Below are 22,102 nucleotides of genomic sequence, written 5' to 3'. Positions count from 1 at the left end.
CTGTGTTAGCAGCCGTAGCAGCAGCAGACAATTGACGACCTTGACTTTTTTTTTTGTTTTGTTTAATGTGATGATTTTTACGTTTCGTTTAATTTTTTTTTATTTATTTTTGTTTTGTTTTTTTCTGTTTGGTTCGTTTTATGTTTGAAAGTATGCCACCATTCAGCCAGCCAAAACGAGCATTCATCATTAGTCAATGAGTTGCGTTTGAGCCGTATTAAGTAAATTTATGTACGAGTACAATGAATGTTAAGTTTAGTGAAGAACTGGAGAACAATACTCCGCTGCTGCTGCTTCTATTACAAACATACAAAAAAACACATTCGTTTTCTACCACTTCACAGAAACCATTTTTCATTAGCACTTGGTTTTTTTTTTGGTTTGTTTGTTTTGTTTTCCTTTTGGATAAAAAAAAAACTTGTCATTCATTATTATTATCGTTGTTGTTATTGTTTTTGCTGCTAATATTATTGTTGTTTTTATTGTTTTTGTTATTATAAGGGTAAAATACTAACAAGTGGTTTTAAAGGTTGTTTAATTTAATTCCTTTTCTTCTCTAAAATTTATCAATTCATGTTGAATGAATGTGTGTTATTTATAACTAATCATCATTTAAATCGTTGATGTGTATTTTGATTTGAATTTCTTTAAACGTGTATAATTACTGCTTGATTTAAATAAAATTTTATTAGAAATAATGATTCATAATTACCACTAACTTTAGTTTATATTTAACAAATCATGAATTTTTAAACTTTTAATATGCCCTACAATCTTGCATACCCAATAATGTTTGTTTGTAGGTAGTTACGCGCACTTAACGAATTCAAAATCCATTATAAATTTTTCAAAAGATTTGAAATAAAACCAATAGGGTTTGTCTTTTCATTTCTTACAATGCATTGCACAGTGTAAGATTTTGCTAATCTAGCTGGATAAAAGTCGTTTTTTTGAGTTTAAATTTGAGTAAATATTTTTATCAAATCTGAAAGAGCACTTGTTATAAAATAAGAAAATGCAAAAACTTTGCCTAAATTGTCAAAAATAACAATATAACGGTACTTTAACCTCTAATGCTTAAGCATGCCTCAAGGCACTCATCTAAAAATGCCAATTAATGCAAATATAACTGATATTTCATTTCAAAAACTTTGAAATCTTTTTAAAATAATTTAAGTGCTAAATCAGTTATATTTGCATTTATTGGCATTTTTGTGATGAGTGCCTTGGGTAAGCTTGGGCATTAGAGGGTTAAACTTGAATATTTTTGAGTGAATTAAAAAGAACAAAAACACCTACATACATGAAATTGCTCATTTTTAAAAGCGTGTAACTTTTTATTGGAATGGAAATTTTTAATTATTCTTTTTTTGTTTTGAAGCTGATCTTATTCGCTGTTAATAACTTGAGAATTTATTTTAAGAGCCTTGAAAATTATTTTAGTGCAATTTCATTAAGTTAGGAAAAAAAATAAACTAAATTCTATAATCGATAAACCGATTAAAAACAAGTAAGATATCTATATTCGGCTTTAAAATAAAATTATACTTTAAAATAAATTTTTTTAAATATTTTTAGGTAAACAAAATTAAATTTTTTTTTATTGTTTTTCAAATTTTTTTTTTCGAAATTGTTTTTTAATTTTTTTTTTTTAGTTTTTAATTTTTAAAAAAAAAATTATAACAAACAATTTTTGTGATGAAAAAAAATTCGGGTTAAAAAATATTTTTCCCGATTTTGACCCATTGTAGGTCCAACTTACTATAGCCTTATCTACATCGTTGCAATGGACTTTGAAATATCTATCATTAGATATCCATATTGTCTATATTAATGACTTAGTAATCCATATATATATCAAAAATAGGTCAAAAATCGAGGTTGTCCCGATTTTTGGCTCATATCTCCGTTATTTATGGACCGATTTTGCTGATTTTAAATAGCAAACTTCTCGAAAGCATGTCTGACAGAATTATTGAAGATTTGGATCCCGAAGATATCTGGGGTCTTCAGAAAATTGATTTCAACAGACAGGCAGACGGACGGACAGACGGACATGGCTTAATCGCCTCCGCTATCTATAAGGATCCAGAAATGGGTCGGAAATGAAAAATGTAGAAATTAAAAACGGAATGACAAACTTATATAGTATACCCTTCTCACGAAGGTGAAGGGTATAAAAAAAGAAATATTGAGTGATAAGACCACGAACTACGAAATTTTTGATATATGGCTTTAAACACCCGAAAATGTTCCGTAAACCATATTTGTGGAAAAGTAAGTCGTAGTTCTAATATTGATTATGAGCCAATATAAACGCTTTACTTCTTTAATTTGAAAAAAAACAGAGTATCCGAAATTAACTTGATTAGTTCTTGGCCTCAAAAGATGAGCAGTTCTTTTAGCAGTTCTTATGTTGCCAGAAATATAGGAAAAGTGTCATAGCTTACAAGGGCTAATAGAAGCTAAAAATTTTAAAAATATAGTTATATACACACAGCCTCAAAAGTGATTAAACACCAGTGAATTAATTGATTTTTTCAAGATAATGAAAATCATAAAATCGATCCATCAATTAACATTTAAAAATCTCGATTTGTTGTAGACTAGACCGAATATTAGGTTCGGTGGTGTTGTTTACTCACTTTTGAGGCTGTGTGTATATAAATGCTTGAATTTTATTTTAATTTTTCAACTTGCATTGAATACGTTACAAATTTTTTTTTAATAAAACACATGTTTAAATAATTTCGTTTGAGAATTATCAAAATCGTTTAATAAAGTTGAAAATTAATTTCAAAATAGTAATGAATATCTTTTGAATACATTTTCCGAAGTCTGAATTGTTTATTTCAAATGTTTTTGATTTACAATTTTTGCAATAGTTTTGTATTAGCCAATAGCTGGAAACATTTTATTTTTTTTATAGAAACTTAACATTTATAATATGTTTGCATAGTTATCATTATTTAGTTGTTTGAAAAATGATTAAGTTTTAGTGAACCATACTCAAAATTATAATTGTAACGAAAATATTCTTGAGATTAAATTAAAATAACAATTATTTGTGTAAGACAACAATATATTGTTACAGCATGCACTAAAATATAGTCGATAAAATATAATGTCAAATGTAGATACAAGAAAGAATAGAGTTTAAATATCCCTATAAAAACAGTTGAATAGAAATAGAGACGCAACTCGATTGAGTATTGAAATGAGACATTTAATTTACTTAAGAAGTAAGTAACTTGAAACAACTAAGCAAAGAATTATATTCCACACAACCAATATATTCGGTTGTGTGGAATATAGTATTTTACCGCAAAGTTTAAAAGAGATTAACGAAATTTCAACATTTAAACATTAGATTATGTTTAAATGTTGAAATTTCATTTTTGTTAAATAATTGGTCTTAATGTAATATAATTTACATTTTATTTTGCATAATTAAACAATACAATATTATTTAATTCATTTATTTAATTTATTTTATAATTATTATGCCAACTCGCCTCAATAATATCATAAGACGCTGAGGCTAAACGTAAATCTTTTGTTAATAAATTAATAAAACCTTTATGAAAAAAAGTACATTTTAGCTACATCGTCACCTGAAATGCAAAAAGTGCATAACAACCAAAAAATTCAAAATTGCGTTTTTAATGGATATTGGTACAGCGCATCAAGGCACACGTTTCTATTTTTAAAAGTAACGACTTTATTAAAGAAAGAAAATCATATTTGTAACCACAACACTTTACATTTGATTTAGTTTTTTGTATTTTAGGTGACGATATGAATATTGAAAATGAAAACAAAAATATTGGCATTACAACAAGCTCTTGAAACGTTGGAACGTCTTTATAATTAGCTTTAATTAAAATGCTGTTCCTGTGTTCCAGTACATGCAAAAATAAAAAAAAAATTTAAGAAATAAAAAACATCTTAGAACATCCGGTTTAAAGCGAATGCATCAACCGGATGCATAGTAATAAATGGTCAAGATTTAGAATTTAAATATCATATTAGGTATCAATTATTGCAAACAAATTAAATTAATAACACTTTAGGTTGTTAGATGAACAATAGAAACAAAAATCAAACTTCAATTGATCTAACACATCCAATATATAAAATGTGCAGTAGGTACCAGCAAATTTCAATTAAATGTTGTTGGATAAATTGTATGAACTTTCAAATTAAATACATAATTTTGTTCTGGGTGAAACTTTGCATGCGACCGTAAATTCATAACTAGTGTGGATTAAACATGAATATTGGATTTTGTATTTTGTATTAAACAAGGATAATGATGTTGATAATAAGTTAAAGTTAAATCAAAAGAAGAATGAACACAAAAAAAAAACACACAAAAAAACTTTGCACACAACAAAATGCTTTCATATGATCGTACAGAAATGTGGTAGTAACTCAAATTAAAGCATCAACATCAACAATGTATTACTGCAACTTTGTAAGTACATGTTTGACGCCTGCGCCAGAACAGTCCCCATATATGTATGTAGGAATACATCACACAAACATACATACGTAGATGACATATGTGTAAAAAGATAATAATAGTGCCACCACCATACATACTTACATACAGATACATAGATACATACATATGTACTATCCAATACTCATCTACCAAGGAAAACTATACAAAAATAGAATCCAACAACATTTAAACAGGTTTAATTTTTTCCTTTTACCATATACCAGCCAGAGACGTCGACAATGCTACCAAAGAAGTTGATTCGTTTTAAAGCAATAATGAATAGTAAAATTTTATTGTAGAAAGAATAATTTTTAATTTCTTAAAGATTTTTAAATGTAAGTTATCTTTTGTTTGCTATACCCTTCTGCTATTGAACGTCTCTGTATTATTATTTAAGTCTTTTTGTTTTTGTATTTTTCTTATACACTTAAGTTTGGATTTTTTGTTTTCAAAATATCTTTCAACCAAATGCATGGATAAAATGTTCTTCTAGTTATACGAGTACTCGTAAAAATACACACTAATACATATCTATCTACATAGATTTGTTTGAATGTGTGTTGTATATACCCAGCAGTTCTAGGAGACTGTTCCGATCATAGAGAACATAGAGCGGAAACTCGAGAGAAACTCAAACAAAAAAATTACTCAAAAAAGTTACACATACGAGTGTTGTATTTATTTTCACATAGTTTTTTTTACTAATACATTCTCACCACTTAGGTTTTTGACAACTGAGTTAGGTCTTTGACAGGAGAGTTTCCGCTCTGTGTTTTCTCTATGGTTCCCATCTTGTGTGACATTTAGTGTGACAACTAGTTTCATAAATAGCTAAGTGTGCAGTTATTTTAACATGTCCGTGTCCTAATTAGGGGGTCCAATTGGCCCTACATAGATTAAAAATACACTGTCAACTAACTGATTCGAAGTAATTGACCTCAAATAGATAGCCTTTTTACCTCCTCAGCACACGCCACTGCAATCACGCATAAACTGCGAAATAGGAACAAGGTCCTCAAAGCACTAACCGGCAGTACTTGGGGTATGGACAAAGAAATATTGCTAGCTACCTACACGATGATTGGTCGCTCAGTGGTCAACTATGCTGCTCCAGTGGAGAAATATTCAAAGCTGTCAAAACGCAGCCTTAAGAACCGTCACAGGCTGTCTTCACGAGGAAACCAAGTTTCTACCGGTCAAGGAACACAACGTCATGTTGACGCAACAGTTCTGGGATGTCACCGGAGGAGTCATCCAAACTTTAACATCACACAGTTGGAGTCTTCCCCGAGGCATGTCAGACAGGACCTACGGAAATACGAGGAGAGCATACAGAGGTATGTGCAGGATCCATTTGATCGCCGCTCGTATATGACAGCTTTGAACGACATTCACAGAGACGCCATCAATTCCGCGGTAGCAGGATACCGTATGAATGTCGTACTTGGAGGTCACCCAACACCGAACAATAGTCGTTCTGGCACAACTTAGATCAGGATGGAGCAACAGACTTACTGCCTTTTGGTCCTGCATAGACCATGACGTCCTTAACTTATGTCCAGCATGTGGTCAGGGTCCCCATGACACCCACCACATATTTAACTGCTCAGCCAACCCTACTTCACGCAGTCCTATGGATTTATGGACTCATCCTGTTGAAGTAGCACAATTTCTTGTACTTGAACAACATGTAGAACCCCCAGAACATCCAGATTGATTATTGTTAAATTGTTCATGCTGCTACAACAACAACACCTCATGATATAGACAGTTAAAATATACATATATCATAAATAAACCATCCTCCGACAACTCTCCAATAGATTACTTCTAGCGGGTAAAATAACTACTTTCTAAAATACAGTACAAAATAAACGTTTAAAGTGGCTACACTCTAGGTTACTTAGAGATACTAAAGTGACAATTGACTTCACGCTTAGTTACACGGAATGTCAATATACTTAAGCAAAAATAAAATAAACTGTATGAGAATTTTATCAATACAATTTGAATAAAACCAGTCTAAAAACATACATGCCAACTGACCCAAAACATATCACTTGGAGTTAGCGAAGTAATCAGACATTAGTGACAATTAATGGTTATAAGGGATACATTGACTACTTCCTTAACTGCTGGGTATGTTTAATCTGTATGAAAATGTGTTTATGTATTTGTTGGATTTTAGACGTACTCACAAATACGAGTATAGTACAACATATTTCGTCAGATAACTGTTTATACACTTTTAAAAATAAACATAAAATCCAATTTTATTATGCTTTCAACACGATCAATATGGAGAGATGGATATTAATTAGAGTTAAATCGAAACCGATTGTTTATGGCCGGAACCGAACTGAACCTAATATTTCGACAAACAAATATTATTCGCCCTAATCCAAAACTAACTGAAACATTGAAAGGTGGACTTTAATTCGAGTTAGACAGAAGCCGAAGCTTTTAATGTCGAACCAGCCATACAATAATATTCGTCCTAAGTCAAAACTAACCGAAACTTTTACCAATATCAGAAAGCTATTAAAAGCATCTCAGTAGAAAAGTTTGCTTCTTTTTAGATCACTTGAGAAAAGAAAGCATTTGATTTATGTAAAAGTCGCTTCATAGATTCAGTAGGGTAAGGAAGCAGATGGTCAATATTAAGCGTGAACACAGAAGCCTACTTCCATGTATAAATTCACCATTAAAAAATCAATTCTTCTGTAAGGCGAGCACTATGTTTGCTCTATAACTTCCGCAAATTATATAGTTTTAACGCTTACACTCTCACTCCTCTCTCTCTTACAGAAGATATGATTTCGGTATGTTGAGAACAAACCCACTTGTCTATTGTTGTGTTTCATCATAGCTTTTATTTTCTGATTCAGTACAGATTAGGATTGTATTACTTTTGCAAATACTGAGAAACAGCAATTTGTTCTCGTGTACATTATACTCAAATACATTAAATTATACGAGTATGAAAGTATGAGTATAAATCTAATGTATTTATGTATGTGTATGTACATTAGAGTGTCCCGAGGAACGGCTTTTTTTGAGTCTGTTGTAGGAATAAAACTGTAGCGATGCGTAGTGTAAGAAAAAATTTAGAAAAACAGAATTTCCTTACCAGAGTTTTGAAATCAATAAATTCTGACTGAAACCAAACCTAATATTTGACCAAAAAAAAAAACTTTATTTGGTCTAATCGGAAACAAAGCTAAACTATAAATTTTCGAACAAATTTAAATGTCTCATTTTTAAAGCTGTTTCATTTCATTTTTTCCATTAATTTTATTGTTTCATCTTGAACAGAAAATTGTTTTTTGAGGGAACTACATTTAACAATAAAATAAGTTTTTGTTTTTCTTTAAAATTCCATAATCTATTTTTTTCTTTATAAAAGATTCGATTCAGATATTCAAACAAATTTTGCGCGAATACTGGTTAGGCTGATTTTTGTCTAATCCGTCTAATTCGGTATTCTAAAAATCATGATCAGTAGAATTTTCCAAAAAAAACATTTTGTTTGAAATTTCGTCAAAATGTTGTCCTACGGACACTCTAATGCACATGTGTATGTATGATTATGTATACAGAGTAAAATAAAATAAGCAACCTGTTTCCAAACCACACCATTCTAATGCAATAGAAAACTGCATTTACTTAAAAATCATACCATGAGGATTCCTCTCTGTAAATCAACTCACTCTTTTGTTTGATTTTTAGTTTTACGACATTTGATTATTTTTGGAATATAACGGATATTTTGCATAAATACTATTAAGGTCTATTAACAAGGTCTGTGCAAATAATCAGGTGATCGTATTTTTTGCCAAAATTTTTGTTTATGTTCGCTCGAGCTGTCAAAGTCTGGCTGTTGTTTTTGTTGCTTTTACATTGACAGCTCGTGAATTCGCCTTGATATGTATGTTTGGCTTAGTATTTTAATCAGCTGTTTATGACATTCTCAGTATAGTTTTACACAAAGTGTCTGTTTTTGTTTTTGTATTGATCTGATATTTCCTTGGTCTTTTATTATTTATAAACTACCGTAAATTCTAAATTTAAAAATAATTTTTTAAATTACCAAGTTATAAAAATGTAAGATCACCGCCTCAAAAAAAAACTACTTCAACAATTCGTATAAGATGGAGATGCTTTGTGGAAGCCAAATGCCCCCAAGTGGGGTAATGGAAAAAAAAAGACTTTTTGAACTTTCCTCTTAGTTAATTAAACATTAACTAATTATTCCCTGTTTCTATCCTATCCATTATTCCCTGTTTCTTTTAGAAATGTCTCTGCGATAAGAGATTCAGATCGAATAAAGAAGTCATCAGCGAGAGAAACGCTTATTTTGAGGACTTTGAGAAAACCAATTTTTTGGAAGGAAATTTGCAAAAAAATATACAAAATGTATCTAGTCTTATGGAATATATAATAAAAGGCTTTTTAACAAATATACTTCATTCAAACAGTAATAGTGTTTTCAAATTGTCCCAGTACTTTAGAACGTCTCGCTTTGGAGAGACATATTTTTACTCTCTAAGCCGCATCCAACGGTATATACGGCAAGTTTAATCTTGGCCTATTGTGATATTCCATAATTTATATAATTTTTCAAGGGCTTTTTAATGGAAACAATATTATTTCTAAAGTACAAGAATATTTCAGAGATTGTTGTTTCGGTTTTTAAAAACCCCCTGTCTATACCTGATAAGTTTTTATCATGATAAACTTCAAAATGGTTGTCAAGATAAAAAATGATTAGGTATAGTCTCCATTTATTGGTATTATTGCTTCGTTATGACAAAATTGTTATTGCTTTTGCTCGGAAAACTTTGTCTTGACAACAAACATTATTAATTGTTATGAGAAATATTTGTCAAGTATAGACAAGGGGTAAAGATTCCGACATCCAATTCTATTGTAAGTGTTTTATTTAAAACTAAAAATAAAGCTAATAAATGAATCACCCTATAGAACTGAAATATGTATAAATATGTTTAAATAGTAAAAAATCATTGGGGAATATAACGAAAAGTTAAACTTTAAAATAAATATTTTTAGGTAAACAAAATTTTTTTTTTAAAATTTAAATTTTTTTTTTTAATTTTTAAAATTTTTTTTATCAAAAGAATTTATGACAAAAAAATTTTTAATGAAAACAAAATTCGGGTTTAAAAAATGTTTCCCGATTTTGACCCATTATAGGTCCAACTTACTATAACCATATATATATCGTTGCAATGGATTTTGAAATATCTATGACTTAGTAATCCAGATATAGACAAAAAATACGCAAAAAATCGAGATTGTCCCGGTTTTTTCCGGGCGGATTTAGTCAGGGGCTACGGAAAGTTGATTTCAATATACAGACGGACGGACATGGCTATATCGACTTCACTATCTATAACGATCCAGAATATATATACTTTGTGGGGTCGCAAATGAAAAATGTAGAAATTACAAACGGAATAACAAACTTATATGTACCCTTCCCACTCATGGGAAAACATTAATGTTTTTTTGTAACCAAAATGCATCGATAAAAATATTACTCATACCACTCGTAATTTACGAGTACTTGATGTATTAATTTGTTTTCGGGTTTCATGTTCGGTTTTTTTTTGAAACCGAAACCCGACAATTATTTTCCACTTTCTCTGAGAATGTCCGGGATTACTAACCAATCTTGGTGGGTTATCTGGGTCTACACTTAATAACTTATTGACATATATCACGGCTACAGACTGGATCTAATACCATCCACATTTCTTTTGGCCCGGAATCCATATGTGGCCAGAAAGATAGGAAAAGTTCATAGCAAACAATGGCCAATACTTTGCATAAATTTATATGGTACTAATGTTTCTAAATAAATGCTACAAATTTAAAAAAAAAAAATCGCATTTTTAAGTCGTACACCCAATAATTGAAAAATATGAACGAAAATTATTTTTAAAATTGTATATGAAAAACACTAAAAATATTAAAACACTGAAAATTGTTTATCCCTTGAAATTTTAGAGTTTATTTAAAAGCAACTCTAATCTGACTCGATGAAGAACAACTGAGTGCTCAGTGAAACTATGTATGATATCTACTTTCACGTACATATACATATATCGATTTGTTCATGTGAACAGACAATATATTAAAACTATTTCATGTTTATATAATATCAAAATGTTTTATAAACTAAAACCGTTCGATGTTTAATTTTTTCGATTTTTTGCAAACAATATAAAGTGATTTTTTTAAAATAAACAATTTTGCGTATATCAGATCGTATACTCGCAGAATGTGCCTTAATTAAAAATCACTCATACCACCCGTAACACAAAATGGGGATTTTTTTTAATTCAAAATGTGGTTTATGAGTTTAATGAGTATTTTTTTTTTGTAAAATATGAATTAGCATTATTCGCAAGTATACAATCCGATATGTGGGTGATTTATTTGAACCCTTTCTTGTGGCGATATGTACCAATTATCGTGTGTACAACAATTTAAATTTTTAACTGGACCACATGTAGTATGAATGATATTTTTAAATATTAATTGGAGCCACAATACGAATTGATCTATAAAATTTTAGAGGCTTTGATAAAAGGTAAAATTTTAGGAACATTTGCATAATTTCGGCCTTATTTTCTAAATACCGGTTCCAAATGATAGTTATCTATGGAAAACAAAATATCAAAAATTTCAAAAAATTGTTTTGAAAACCAAAACAAATTTTTGATATTTTGTTGGCCGGTGTTCCGGTGCGTAGGAATCTATATTTTTCCTACCACAACATACTGATAGTGTTGTATGACAAAATATTTAAGTTTTCAAACATTTTCAATTATAAATAAACTAAATGTAAGATATTAGAAGTAAGTAACTTTAATGGCTACATATCACATACATATATTGTACAAATTATATTTATTTTCGATCGCTCACATTTCGAAACAAAGTTAGCTTTTTGCCATTCTAAAACCATAAAAAAAAAAAATTAATTAAAAAATTTGTAAATAGTTAATGTTAAATAAAGTTTGTACAAAACTACTCGTAACTGGTGTATATCGGAGTAAAGCCCGATCATTATTTGCAGCATCATCGTTTGTTTCCATTGCCAACATCCAAAGGTGTATTTTAATGTTGTTGCTGCTTTTACTGGATGCCCGACAATGATGCAGGTTGCCATAGAACGAACAACTAACAACGATTCATTCTAACGGATAATGAGAGAGTGAAATTTGTGGTGTATGACGCAGCTCGACGTCTATTTAACAACAACAACAACAACCACAGTGACAACAATAACAATAAAAGGATATTTGTATGTGTAAACGTATGAATTTAAACATGTAAATGGGTGTGTGTGTGTATGTGGGGCTGAGGAAAAATAACAGTTTTGCGCACAAAATAACAACAACGCCATATACTTAGTAGGATTGCAAACAACGACAAAGAAATATCACATGTATTAAAGAACCACAAATGTACGCTACAATTTGCATCAATAAAATTTCTATGGAATTTTCCACAAATGAAAGAAAAATTACAATGTTTGGATATTTGTTAGAAAAATTACAAACTCTTTAGTAGATTTTATATACATATTTTTTTATTATTAAAAATATTAAACCTTCCTAATAGTTATGAATTATTATTTCAATCTAATAGTTAAAATAAATCAAACTTTTCAATTTACTGAATATCTTAAACATTTTTTTGTTAAAAAATAGTTTTGCATTTTGACGTTATTGGTTAAATTTGTCATCATTCTTTATCACTGTAATGAAGTTTTCGCCAATCCAAGTTATATTGGGTGTATAACTTGTATAACTTAAATCTTCGAAATCGGATGGGAAACAAAAAAATTGGAGATGTTTAAAAATTTTACATGTCGAAGGTACCCTAGTTTGAGCCCCCATAGCGCCGCCCCTGGATCATTTATAGGGCCCATTTTAATAACTTAAACTCAAATGCTCATTGACTATGCCCACATTTTATACTGATCGGACCAGCCGTTTAGAAATGCCAGATTTATTTCCAAAAAATTTTGATTCTGCCCCACTGTGCGATCTGCTTTTCTGATAGAAAGGTTCGGTGATCTTCAAAAGAGTTGTTCGACGTCTTTTGCCTTACCAACATCAGTTATACCTTTTTTCTTCTTGATCCAGGTAAACCTTCAGATCTTTTATTTTTTTTAAAGTCCATATTGGATTATTTTCAGGTACTTTTTTTCGCTTTTAACCGAAATAACAGTAGAAAATTAATGATTTAGAAAAGATAATATCTGACATATTTTAAAAAGTCTAACGTGATTAAAAAAATAATAATTTGTTGGGCCACAGATAACTTTTTGCTGGAATATTGTGTATACGTTTTTTCATAATAGTGTAATTATGCAATTTTTGGGGTCTAAGATCTCGATGTCTAAACTTCGAATTATAAAGTAGTGTCCAACAGTATTTGTACCAGTACCATAGAAATTTCTGAAAATTTGTTTGGTAATTCGTACCTATAAAAGAAATACTGGCAAACTCAAACAAAAACAGATAAAATACATACAAAAATATATATTCATTTGTATCTATCTATATATCCACAGATACAGAGGGACAGACGTACATATGTATGTATTGTATATAATCATACCACACTCACTCACACACACACCCATACACAGATATAATATTTGTAGGCTGCTACATACCACGCAAACTGTATGTAGTAAACAACAGTGGCAGTGGCAAGAAGATTTCGATGTGGAATGAACAACGCAGCATATACTGACAACATACGAGTACGTAGTCATTGTAGTTTGTTTGTGGGTCGATTTGACGTTTCTATCGTCATGTAGTCATTCATTCAGTCAGTCGGTCGGTCGTTCATTAAATTTTTCTGTCGTTGTGGATATTTTGCAGTTTTTTCGTTGTTGTTTTTGTTGTTTTACTGTTTGTTTATTGTAATATCAGAGTATGCTCACAATTTTGCTTCAGTAGTCAGACTGAGGACTTCGAATGCCAAGTACTCTATGTAGTTTCGGTTGCCTGTTCGGTTGCCTACTTACTCACACACACATATACATACACCAACACTAATACATGCTCATACCAGTGCTCGTACTCATACATACATTAAGCTTTGGCTTTACTTTGCTCTGTTGCTGCCCAAAAAAGCAAAAAAAGCTAGGTCTTCACTTTGTAGGCCTTAATCTACTCTAACTCCTTGCAGAAAAAGTTTTTTATATATACACAGAGAAAACAGATTCCTGATAGCAACCGAACCGAACTTGTTGCCAATCGAATGATTCCTTCCGCCTTAGTGATCGAATTTTAGAATTGTGGCTACAAAAGTTTGGTTGCTTCAACCGAAATTCTTCTTTATCAACTGACTTTCTGTTGATAGAACCGAAAATTTATATATGTGCAACCGAATCATTCGATTGGCAACAAATTCGGTTGCTATTACGAATCAGTTTTCTCTTTATATATTTAGGATTTATGTTGAATTCATTAAAAATATTTTCCCGGACAACCCATTTTAATGGTTTTCTTAGACATTCATTTTCCGTCCTTTTAATAGAATTTTCTATGAAGACATTACGTAGGATGATTTCCTTGCAGGCCTTCAACGGAAGACCTAATATACTTTCTATAAGCCTTCCAAAAGAAGCGAATATCCAAATTAGAGATGCCAAACGGGGAATCCCGTTCCCGAAAATCCAGGGATTTTTTAATTTTAAATCCGGAGATTTTCGGGATTTTCAAAATCCCGTTTTTCATAAATAAATAGGGGAAATTGTCATTTTTGTGTGCCTTTTTTATGCATTTTGACATTCTACATTCCCGAACATCGCAAAGTGAGTTAATAAAGAAAGCGGTATTTTTGGTTTTCCTAGAGTGGGGCTCTGGAAAATCAATGCTTCACAGTTATCTAAGTTAAGTTATCTAACAAAACTCAATTTAAATGCTCTTCAAACGAAATGGATTTTATCTCAGATGAGGATCTCGAACAAAATTTTAATATTTCGATTTACTTTCACTTGTAAAGACATAATTATGTACGTTTCTTTCTTATAATTTTCGGGATTTTAATTTTCCCGAAAATTCTTTACTAAATCCCGATCCCCAGGATTTTAAAAATCATTAACTCTCAATGACACACACGCAGAGAAAAAATATAGTTGTCCATGGTTACTGTAACCATTTAAATAGTGTTACAAGTTTTTTAATAATATTATAGTCACAGTAACCATTTACATGATTGTGGTAACCATAATATGGTTAATTTGCAATTCACATGATTGTATCAATCATATATATGTTTACAGTAAACAAGTATATGTTTGTGACAACCATTTACTATATGATGAATAATTTTATCATAATATGTTCTCGTCCTATGGATATCAGATTATGATATCCAATATTGAAACAATATTGAAATGGTTACAGTAACCATTCTCTGCGTGAATTGAAACAATTTTGGCAAAGTGGCTAGCTGCAAAATAAGGCCTTTAGGATGGCCTCCTTACTGAATCTTTTTCCTGCTGGGTGTAATTTGGCTGGAAAAACTTCGTCACCATGCCATGTCATGGCACCATCCTCCTCTTCCTCCAACCATCCTCAGCATTGTAGTTTTCGTTGTTGTTGCTGCTGTTGTCGTCGTCATTATATGTTGCCATTGTTTGTTAGTAAATACTTTGAAAAGTAATTGGAAGGAGACTGGGGGAAGGCGAAACAGAATGTATTTTCCAAAATGAGCGCATGTACAAAATAAAGCGAACTCCAAACGGAGATTTGACATTTCGACGGTTGATCCGTCGTTCGGTAAGTCGGTCGGTCGTTTGGTCGTCTTGTTGTTCGGGTATGACAATTCAGTTTGACAATGACTACCAAGAGGAGGATTAAGCAAATATAAGTAAGTATGTTTGTATGTGTGTGTGTGTGCGTCTGTATATGTATTTATTCAAACATTCATTTTCAACTTGTATTATAAATATACGAGTATGTACATCCATACATACATACATATGTATACATAAACTTACGTCCATAGATACATACATACACATACAAAAAGGTATGGATCTGTATATAAAACTCACATAAACATATATTTAGATGGATATACATATCTACTTTTATAATGATTTACCTCGGTGATGTTGATTTGGAAAACACCTTAATATAACATGGATAGTTCCAGATTTACATATGTAGGTCCTTATATTTATATCGAATCTTTAAAAAAATATTCTGTTCAAACTGCAATACTTTTAATCTTTAAAAAAAAAAAGCTAATGTCCATATAAAAAGGTGATTAATTTGTTTTTATTTTAATTAGATATTCTTTAATTGTAATTTAAATTCTTTTGGAAAAATCTTCTTTTCCATACATTGTAATATGTAATACTTAGAGTAGGGTATATATTGTAGTTGTAAAACAAACCATAACAACAAAATTGTTATAAAACTACAGTGAACTGTCGATAAAAAAAAATATTACACAATAAAACATATTAAAATAGGCCACTTTGCTCTAGTTACAACGCTACTTACTTATACAACACATCAGTTCTCAACAAATTTGGTTGCCTCAACAAAACTGTCTAGGATTATGAGTAGTTTTTTTAAGACATCAATTAACAGATTTTGGAATCGAACTGCAATTTGTTATGTCGTTTGGTAATATCAATGTTTGTCCCTGCGTTGTTAATTTTTACATTTTTCATTCGTAACCCCATTAAGTATTTATATCCTTATAGAAAGCGAAGTCTATATAGTTATGTCCGTCTGTCTTTTCCCCATTAACTTACCGACAGGATTGATTCATCAATTATCGCGTTTGGATATCAAATGAAAGAATTTTCCAACGACGGATAGTGATAAATCCATATGTTCTAATCGATTCACTGAAAAAATCTTTAAATCGCCATATGATACAGTTACCATGTTTCGTCAATTGTACTTTGGATTAAAATCAAATATTTTTAAAACTATTGTTTGGACATTCTTGGAATAATTTCATCAAAAAAAAAATTGTAATTATTTTCAACAGAATTTTGAGTCCATTTGCTAAAACCTCTAATAATATTCCTGAAGGAAATGTCAATGGTGAACCTGTACTGATTTACTATTGACAATGTTATTTACTAGACAATGCTATTTACTATATACATTTAACATGTGCTTCCTACTATTGACATTAGAAGTATTGACTAGGTACTTATTTTAGGACATTGGAACCAGACACTCACTAATACAATTGAGTAATTCTAGTCAACACTTTTGGTACTTTTCTGAAGTAGATGTCGAAAATGAAACATGTTAACATTTGACGTTTTATTAAAAAAATTACGAAATGTTGTTGACAAAATGTTTTTTTCTCATCAAAGACAAATATAAAAAGTAGACGCTTCGTTGACAATGTCGCCAAAAAGACAACAAAAAGGTGGACAATAAAGGTGACTTGGAGATGCGTGTCCACAGGTTTCTTTCAGGGATGTTATTTCATTTCAGTATAGTAGGGTGAACATTCTTACAGAGGCAAATTAATATTAAAACTCTTTCAAAAACATGAAAATTGCTAGTAAATGATAATACAACTAGACACCAATGAATAATAAATACCTTACCAGAGGGAAATATTCCTAATAGATGATGTAACAGAATTCAAGCCGAATACATATTTAAACATTCAGCAATAACATGTGAAATTTATGTTCCCGTGAAGGGAAAATTGCTATCGTGATATTCCCATGAACTTTTCATTCACAATATGTGATTTTGTATTTAACAGCTGTTTATTGTTTACAATATTCCATCTAAAAATTTCACAACATGGGGAATTTTTTCACATAAACAAAGTTGATGAACGGAAATGGGAAAAGGGAACATTAGAGTGTCTCAAAAAAAGTTTTTTTTCTTATTTTCATGGATGCTCAAGCATAATTTGAAAGCTTATAGGGTAGAGTATTTTTGAGATTTTTTTCAGATTTTTCGAAAGAGGTTCGTCCAAGTCGAGTTTTTGCCAAAAATTGGGTTTGTCGGCCTTTTTGAGTTTTCTTCATAACTTTGTCAAGACCCACTATTTTCATTACTTTTGAGGACACAGTTTAAAAGAAAAATGTCCATGCTTTATTTTTGTGTGCAAACATTTTTAGTTTTTGTAATGAATTGGCTCATTAAAGTGCAATACATTACAATTTTTCCATAAATTTTGTAAATAAGGCTTTATAACTTTTAAAATTTTTATGAAAATGAAAAAAACTAACAATGCAGTTTGAAAGATCAATTAGCGACCTCTAAACCTCTTCCGAAAAATCTCAAAAATACTCTAACCTATATGCTTTCAAATTAAGCTTGATACCCAACAAAAATGTGCAATATTGGTTCGCGATAGGGGTGTGAAGAATAATATGAAATAAAAAGATTAGAAAAAAAAAACACGAACTAAAAAATACTGGCAGTACAAACATCGTTAAATATTAAAACAACAAATAGTAGTAAATTAAGAGCATAACTCTCATAGATTTTAAAATCATAAACAGTTTTTAATATATATGGGGCATTTCATGTCAAGTGAACCAACTTTTGAAATCGATGTCTTCAATTTTTCAACAAGATCGGTTGAGAACTCTCTGAGTTAGAGGGGGTCAAAATTTAACGTTTTGGCCAAGCAGGTTTTTTTATTATCCATGTAACTAATTACCTATTGTTCTCATCAAAATGGCTGAATTCCAAAATGTATGTATGCAATGCAACCTTAAAAAGTCGAGCGATTCTTAACGCAACCGTGTAAACTTTGATAATGTTTCATATCGCAAAATGTATGAAAAAGTAAAAACAGGCAGTATGATAAGTTTTTTTAAAATTTTAGCTACGCGTTTGCATGCTTTGTCTTGATAAATATATGACTGCATTGCATACATACATTTTGGAATTCACCCAATGTGTCCCAAATATTTAAGACAGAACTTTCTTCAATCTTAGTGGGATATCTATCAAAATAAATATTTTGTAACTCAAGACATACAATTTTTTACTTTTTTTTTTGCAAAATCTAACTTTTTTTCAAAATGGACCTTTTTTAAAAAATATTTTTTGCTCAAAAGAAAGCTTAGGTCTTTTCCTTTAAGACCTATTTGGTGGGATATCTTGGTCCAAAGTTTTTAGTGAAAACCTAAAATTGGATATATTTCGAAAACTGATTACATATGTAGTTGAGATCAGCGCATGTTTTTCACGAGGAGCACGTTTTTGTTGTTGTGTAGTATAATTTGTTAAACAAAATATATGTTGCATTTCCAATTTAAGTATGAAATAATGAAATTTCCAAAATTTTCATTAAAAATTTGTTATTAAACTTTGAAAATAAAACATTTAAATATGAATAAATATCAAGTGGGAAGCAGTTCCGGACAAAATTCACAAATTTACACAGAAAAATATTCCAAATTAGGTGTGGTTTCATTCTCGGTCATATTATTGACAATACAATTTATCGAGGTCTACTCGTAGTGGCCTAGTAGTTAGTAGTTGTATATACAACATGCACAAATATACACAATCATTAAATGCTTCTTTCTCGTACGCTACGGTACGTTATGAAACGAAAAACGTTCGTTCGTTCATACACCCAACTACTACTTCTGCCACACTCTAACAGCAAAAAGCGACTAAGGCATGAAAAATATTGTATATTTATGTATATGTATGTATATATAAATTTCTGTGTTTTTTTTCTTTGTTTTGATTTTTAGTTGTGCAAAAAAAATCCAGTGTGAACTCTGCACTTCAAGATACAACATGAAATTCAGCGCTTTAGCGCAAAATCATTTTTTAAGCTTCAGTACGAGTATTCTAAGCAATAAAATACGTAAAATGCGTAAACATTTCCAAGAAATAAACAAAGTTGTTACATTTTTCCGTTGACAGCTATTGAGACTAAAATGTAATACATTTTAAATTTAATGAAATGATGCAAAAATAAGAATTACTAATGAAGAAGACTATTTTTTCAAAATAATTTAATTAAGAATGTTTAGTGAGTGAAAGATGATTGACTGCAATTACAATTGAATATAGAATTTTCCAAATATAGACACTAGTAGAGACCGATTTTGCCTACGATACAAACTAAAATAAAACAAAAATTTAAGAATTATTTAAAAAAAAAGAAAAGAAACCAAACCATTCTGTTTAAAAATGTTGACTGGACCAAAAGTAAGTACCCAAGATATAATATATATATTATGACTTTAAACAATTTGGGCTAATAACTAAAGAAAAATAAAGCATACAAAATATATTTAGTTTAAGATAAAAATATTATTTTATGCTGAGAAGAGAGCGAGACATGCAAATAATAAGTATTTTAAAGTGGTATGTGGGTATGTGAGAAGCAGAAGAAGCAAATAAAAAATGCATTTTCTAAATAGCGGCACATTTTTCTATAGTTTGTTTTGATTCTCGTTATTTAGCATCGTTTTTCTTTTTAGTCACAAACACACACACTTAAACTTACATACATTCACATATCTTCAAAATACGTACTCACACAAACTCAAACTCAAGTTGTTATATATGTATGTATCTGTGGATGTATGTAATCAACAACCTAAAATAAATTGAAATTCCTAAACACATCGTGAACGACAATTTACAATTCGTGCAATTGGTTGTGGTGTTTGGTGGTTTTATTGCTTCTAGTTAGTTAGTTAGTTGGATGGTTGGTTGGTTGGCTGTTGCCATAGAAATTCAAACATACCGAACGCCCAAACAGCCAACAACATACAACAACGAAACATTTATTCATTCATACAATTTCATTCCATTCAGCCCATCATCATTATCGTTGTCGTCTTCGTCATCATCATCATCATCCCAACTAAAAATGAAATCGAATTTTCAAATCTCTTGTTAAACAATTAAAAAGCAATAATAACATCACAACATACACACATGCAGACATTACATAGATACAGACAGACAGACAGATGGACCCCTAAGAGACCAACAAGAATCAGTAATCAAAACAAAACGCGAAAAAACAGCAACTACCATCATCATCATGCATCCATTAAACACCCAGACGGACGTACGTACGGACAGACATCTAGTAAAAAACGACAACAACAGCTACAATAACAGAATCAAACCAAACCAAGAGAAATTCAAAAAATATAAATAAAATATTATTATGTATAAATATGTACTAATACCAGCAACACCACCATCGCCACCACCTACCTACCTACTTACCCACCTATCCTCACAAGCAGCATACTTTTTCATACATAATAAATAAAATTTAAAAACAAAAAAAAAGAATTGAAAAACACACATGCATGCACTCACAAATGTACGAGTATTTAACTAAATTATGTCAAATGTTTGCAAAATGTTGGCGCTGGCGATACAAGTTCCTTTTATTTTTATATCCGTGGTGAGTTAAATTATATTATTGCGATGTTGGCGTTGCTGCTGCCTGTTGGCTGGCGTTGTTAATGTTGCCAAGAATTTTGAGCATAAGGTAGTAAGCAGTAAACAACAACAACACGAATTTGTTTGTTTGGGTTATAAATTTCTTAAATATTTTCAAGTATTTCAAAGCCATGCAAAAAAGCCGGAAATGTTATTTTAACACACATCCATACATACACTCACCAACACTGACACACACGCCAACTTTACTCACTAATACTCTTACGCTTTTGTATCTAAGGTATCATCATCTATCTAAAACTTAAATATGTATGTATGCAACAACACAAGAGGTACATATTAGAATTAAACTTAATAAATGAATAGAATGTTCCTGTTCACCATTAAGTTGTATTGAAGTCTCGGGTGGTGTATTTTAATTGTCAATAGCAAAACTTTAAACTGTTATAACAATTATGTTTATAAACAAAGAAAATTCTTTTCTAAACTTACCGTTTTATATGAAAACATCATTATTGTATAAACGGTTTACCAACTGAAAAACGTATGTTTGCAACACCAAAAATGCAGGCATTTGCCGACGGTAAATCTCTTGTAGAAAAAATGATCCTGAAAAGAGAAAATAAAAGTCGATTTTATGGTATTTTACGAAACAGTATATTTTACCATTACAACATAAATGAACATCACAATGATAACATGAAATAATTCACCGTTATTCTGAGTAAGCGAGTTTGCCAATAGGCAAAAAAAAAAATTATTACAAGGATGATAGTGTACTTCAAAGTAATTTTGGGCAAAAAGGGTCAAAATATGTTTTGATTTCATTTTGTAAGCTTATTATTGTTATGGTACTTGTAAGTACCGTCTGTCGACAAAGGGTTAATAAAATTTAAACAATAATCTGTGAGTTTTTTTTTATCTTTTGGTCGATGCTGACCCAACAGTACCAGGTCCCTTTCGGTTCCTTGCAGGTCCTCCACAAACTTTTTGAACGATTTGAAGCTCACAAGGGGTTAATACATTATCGCCTTGATACATTTAATTTTTATTGCTAAACATTGCAAAAGGTGCATCAATACACTAAGATATTGTAAAAAGTCGAAAATTCGAAAAGTCGAAAACAGTCGAAAGGTCGACT

At 30.5% G+C, this 22,102-nt stretch overlaps 1 protein-coding gene across 1 annotated transcript in view; it reads left to right on the top strand.

Moving 5' to 3' along the window:
* Window positions 1–19,704: 19,704 nt before the first annotated feature.
* Window positions 19,705–22,102, top strand: part of tara (taranis) — a 68,480-nt gene continuing 66,082 nt past the window's right edge. Inside the window, exon 1 of the mRNA XM_065498733.1 lies at window positions 19,705–19,740. Coding sequence (XP_065354805.1) covers window positions 19,723–19,740 — 18 coding nt within the window. The 5' untranslated portion in view covers window positions 19,705–19,722. The remainder of the gene's footprint in view (window positions 19,741–22,102) is intronic.

The sequence above is a fragment of the Calliphora vicina genome, chromosome 1, assembly GCF_958450345.1.
Source record: "Calliphora vicina chromosome 1, idCalVici1.1, whole genome shotgun sequence".
In the NCBI taxonomy this organism is placed as follows: domain Eukaryota; kingdom Metazoa; phylum Arthropoda; class Insecta; order Diptera; family Calliphoridae; genus Calliphora; species Calliphora vicina.
This window is presented reverse-complemented; position numbering and strand designations above follow the sequence as displayed.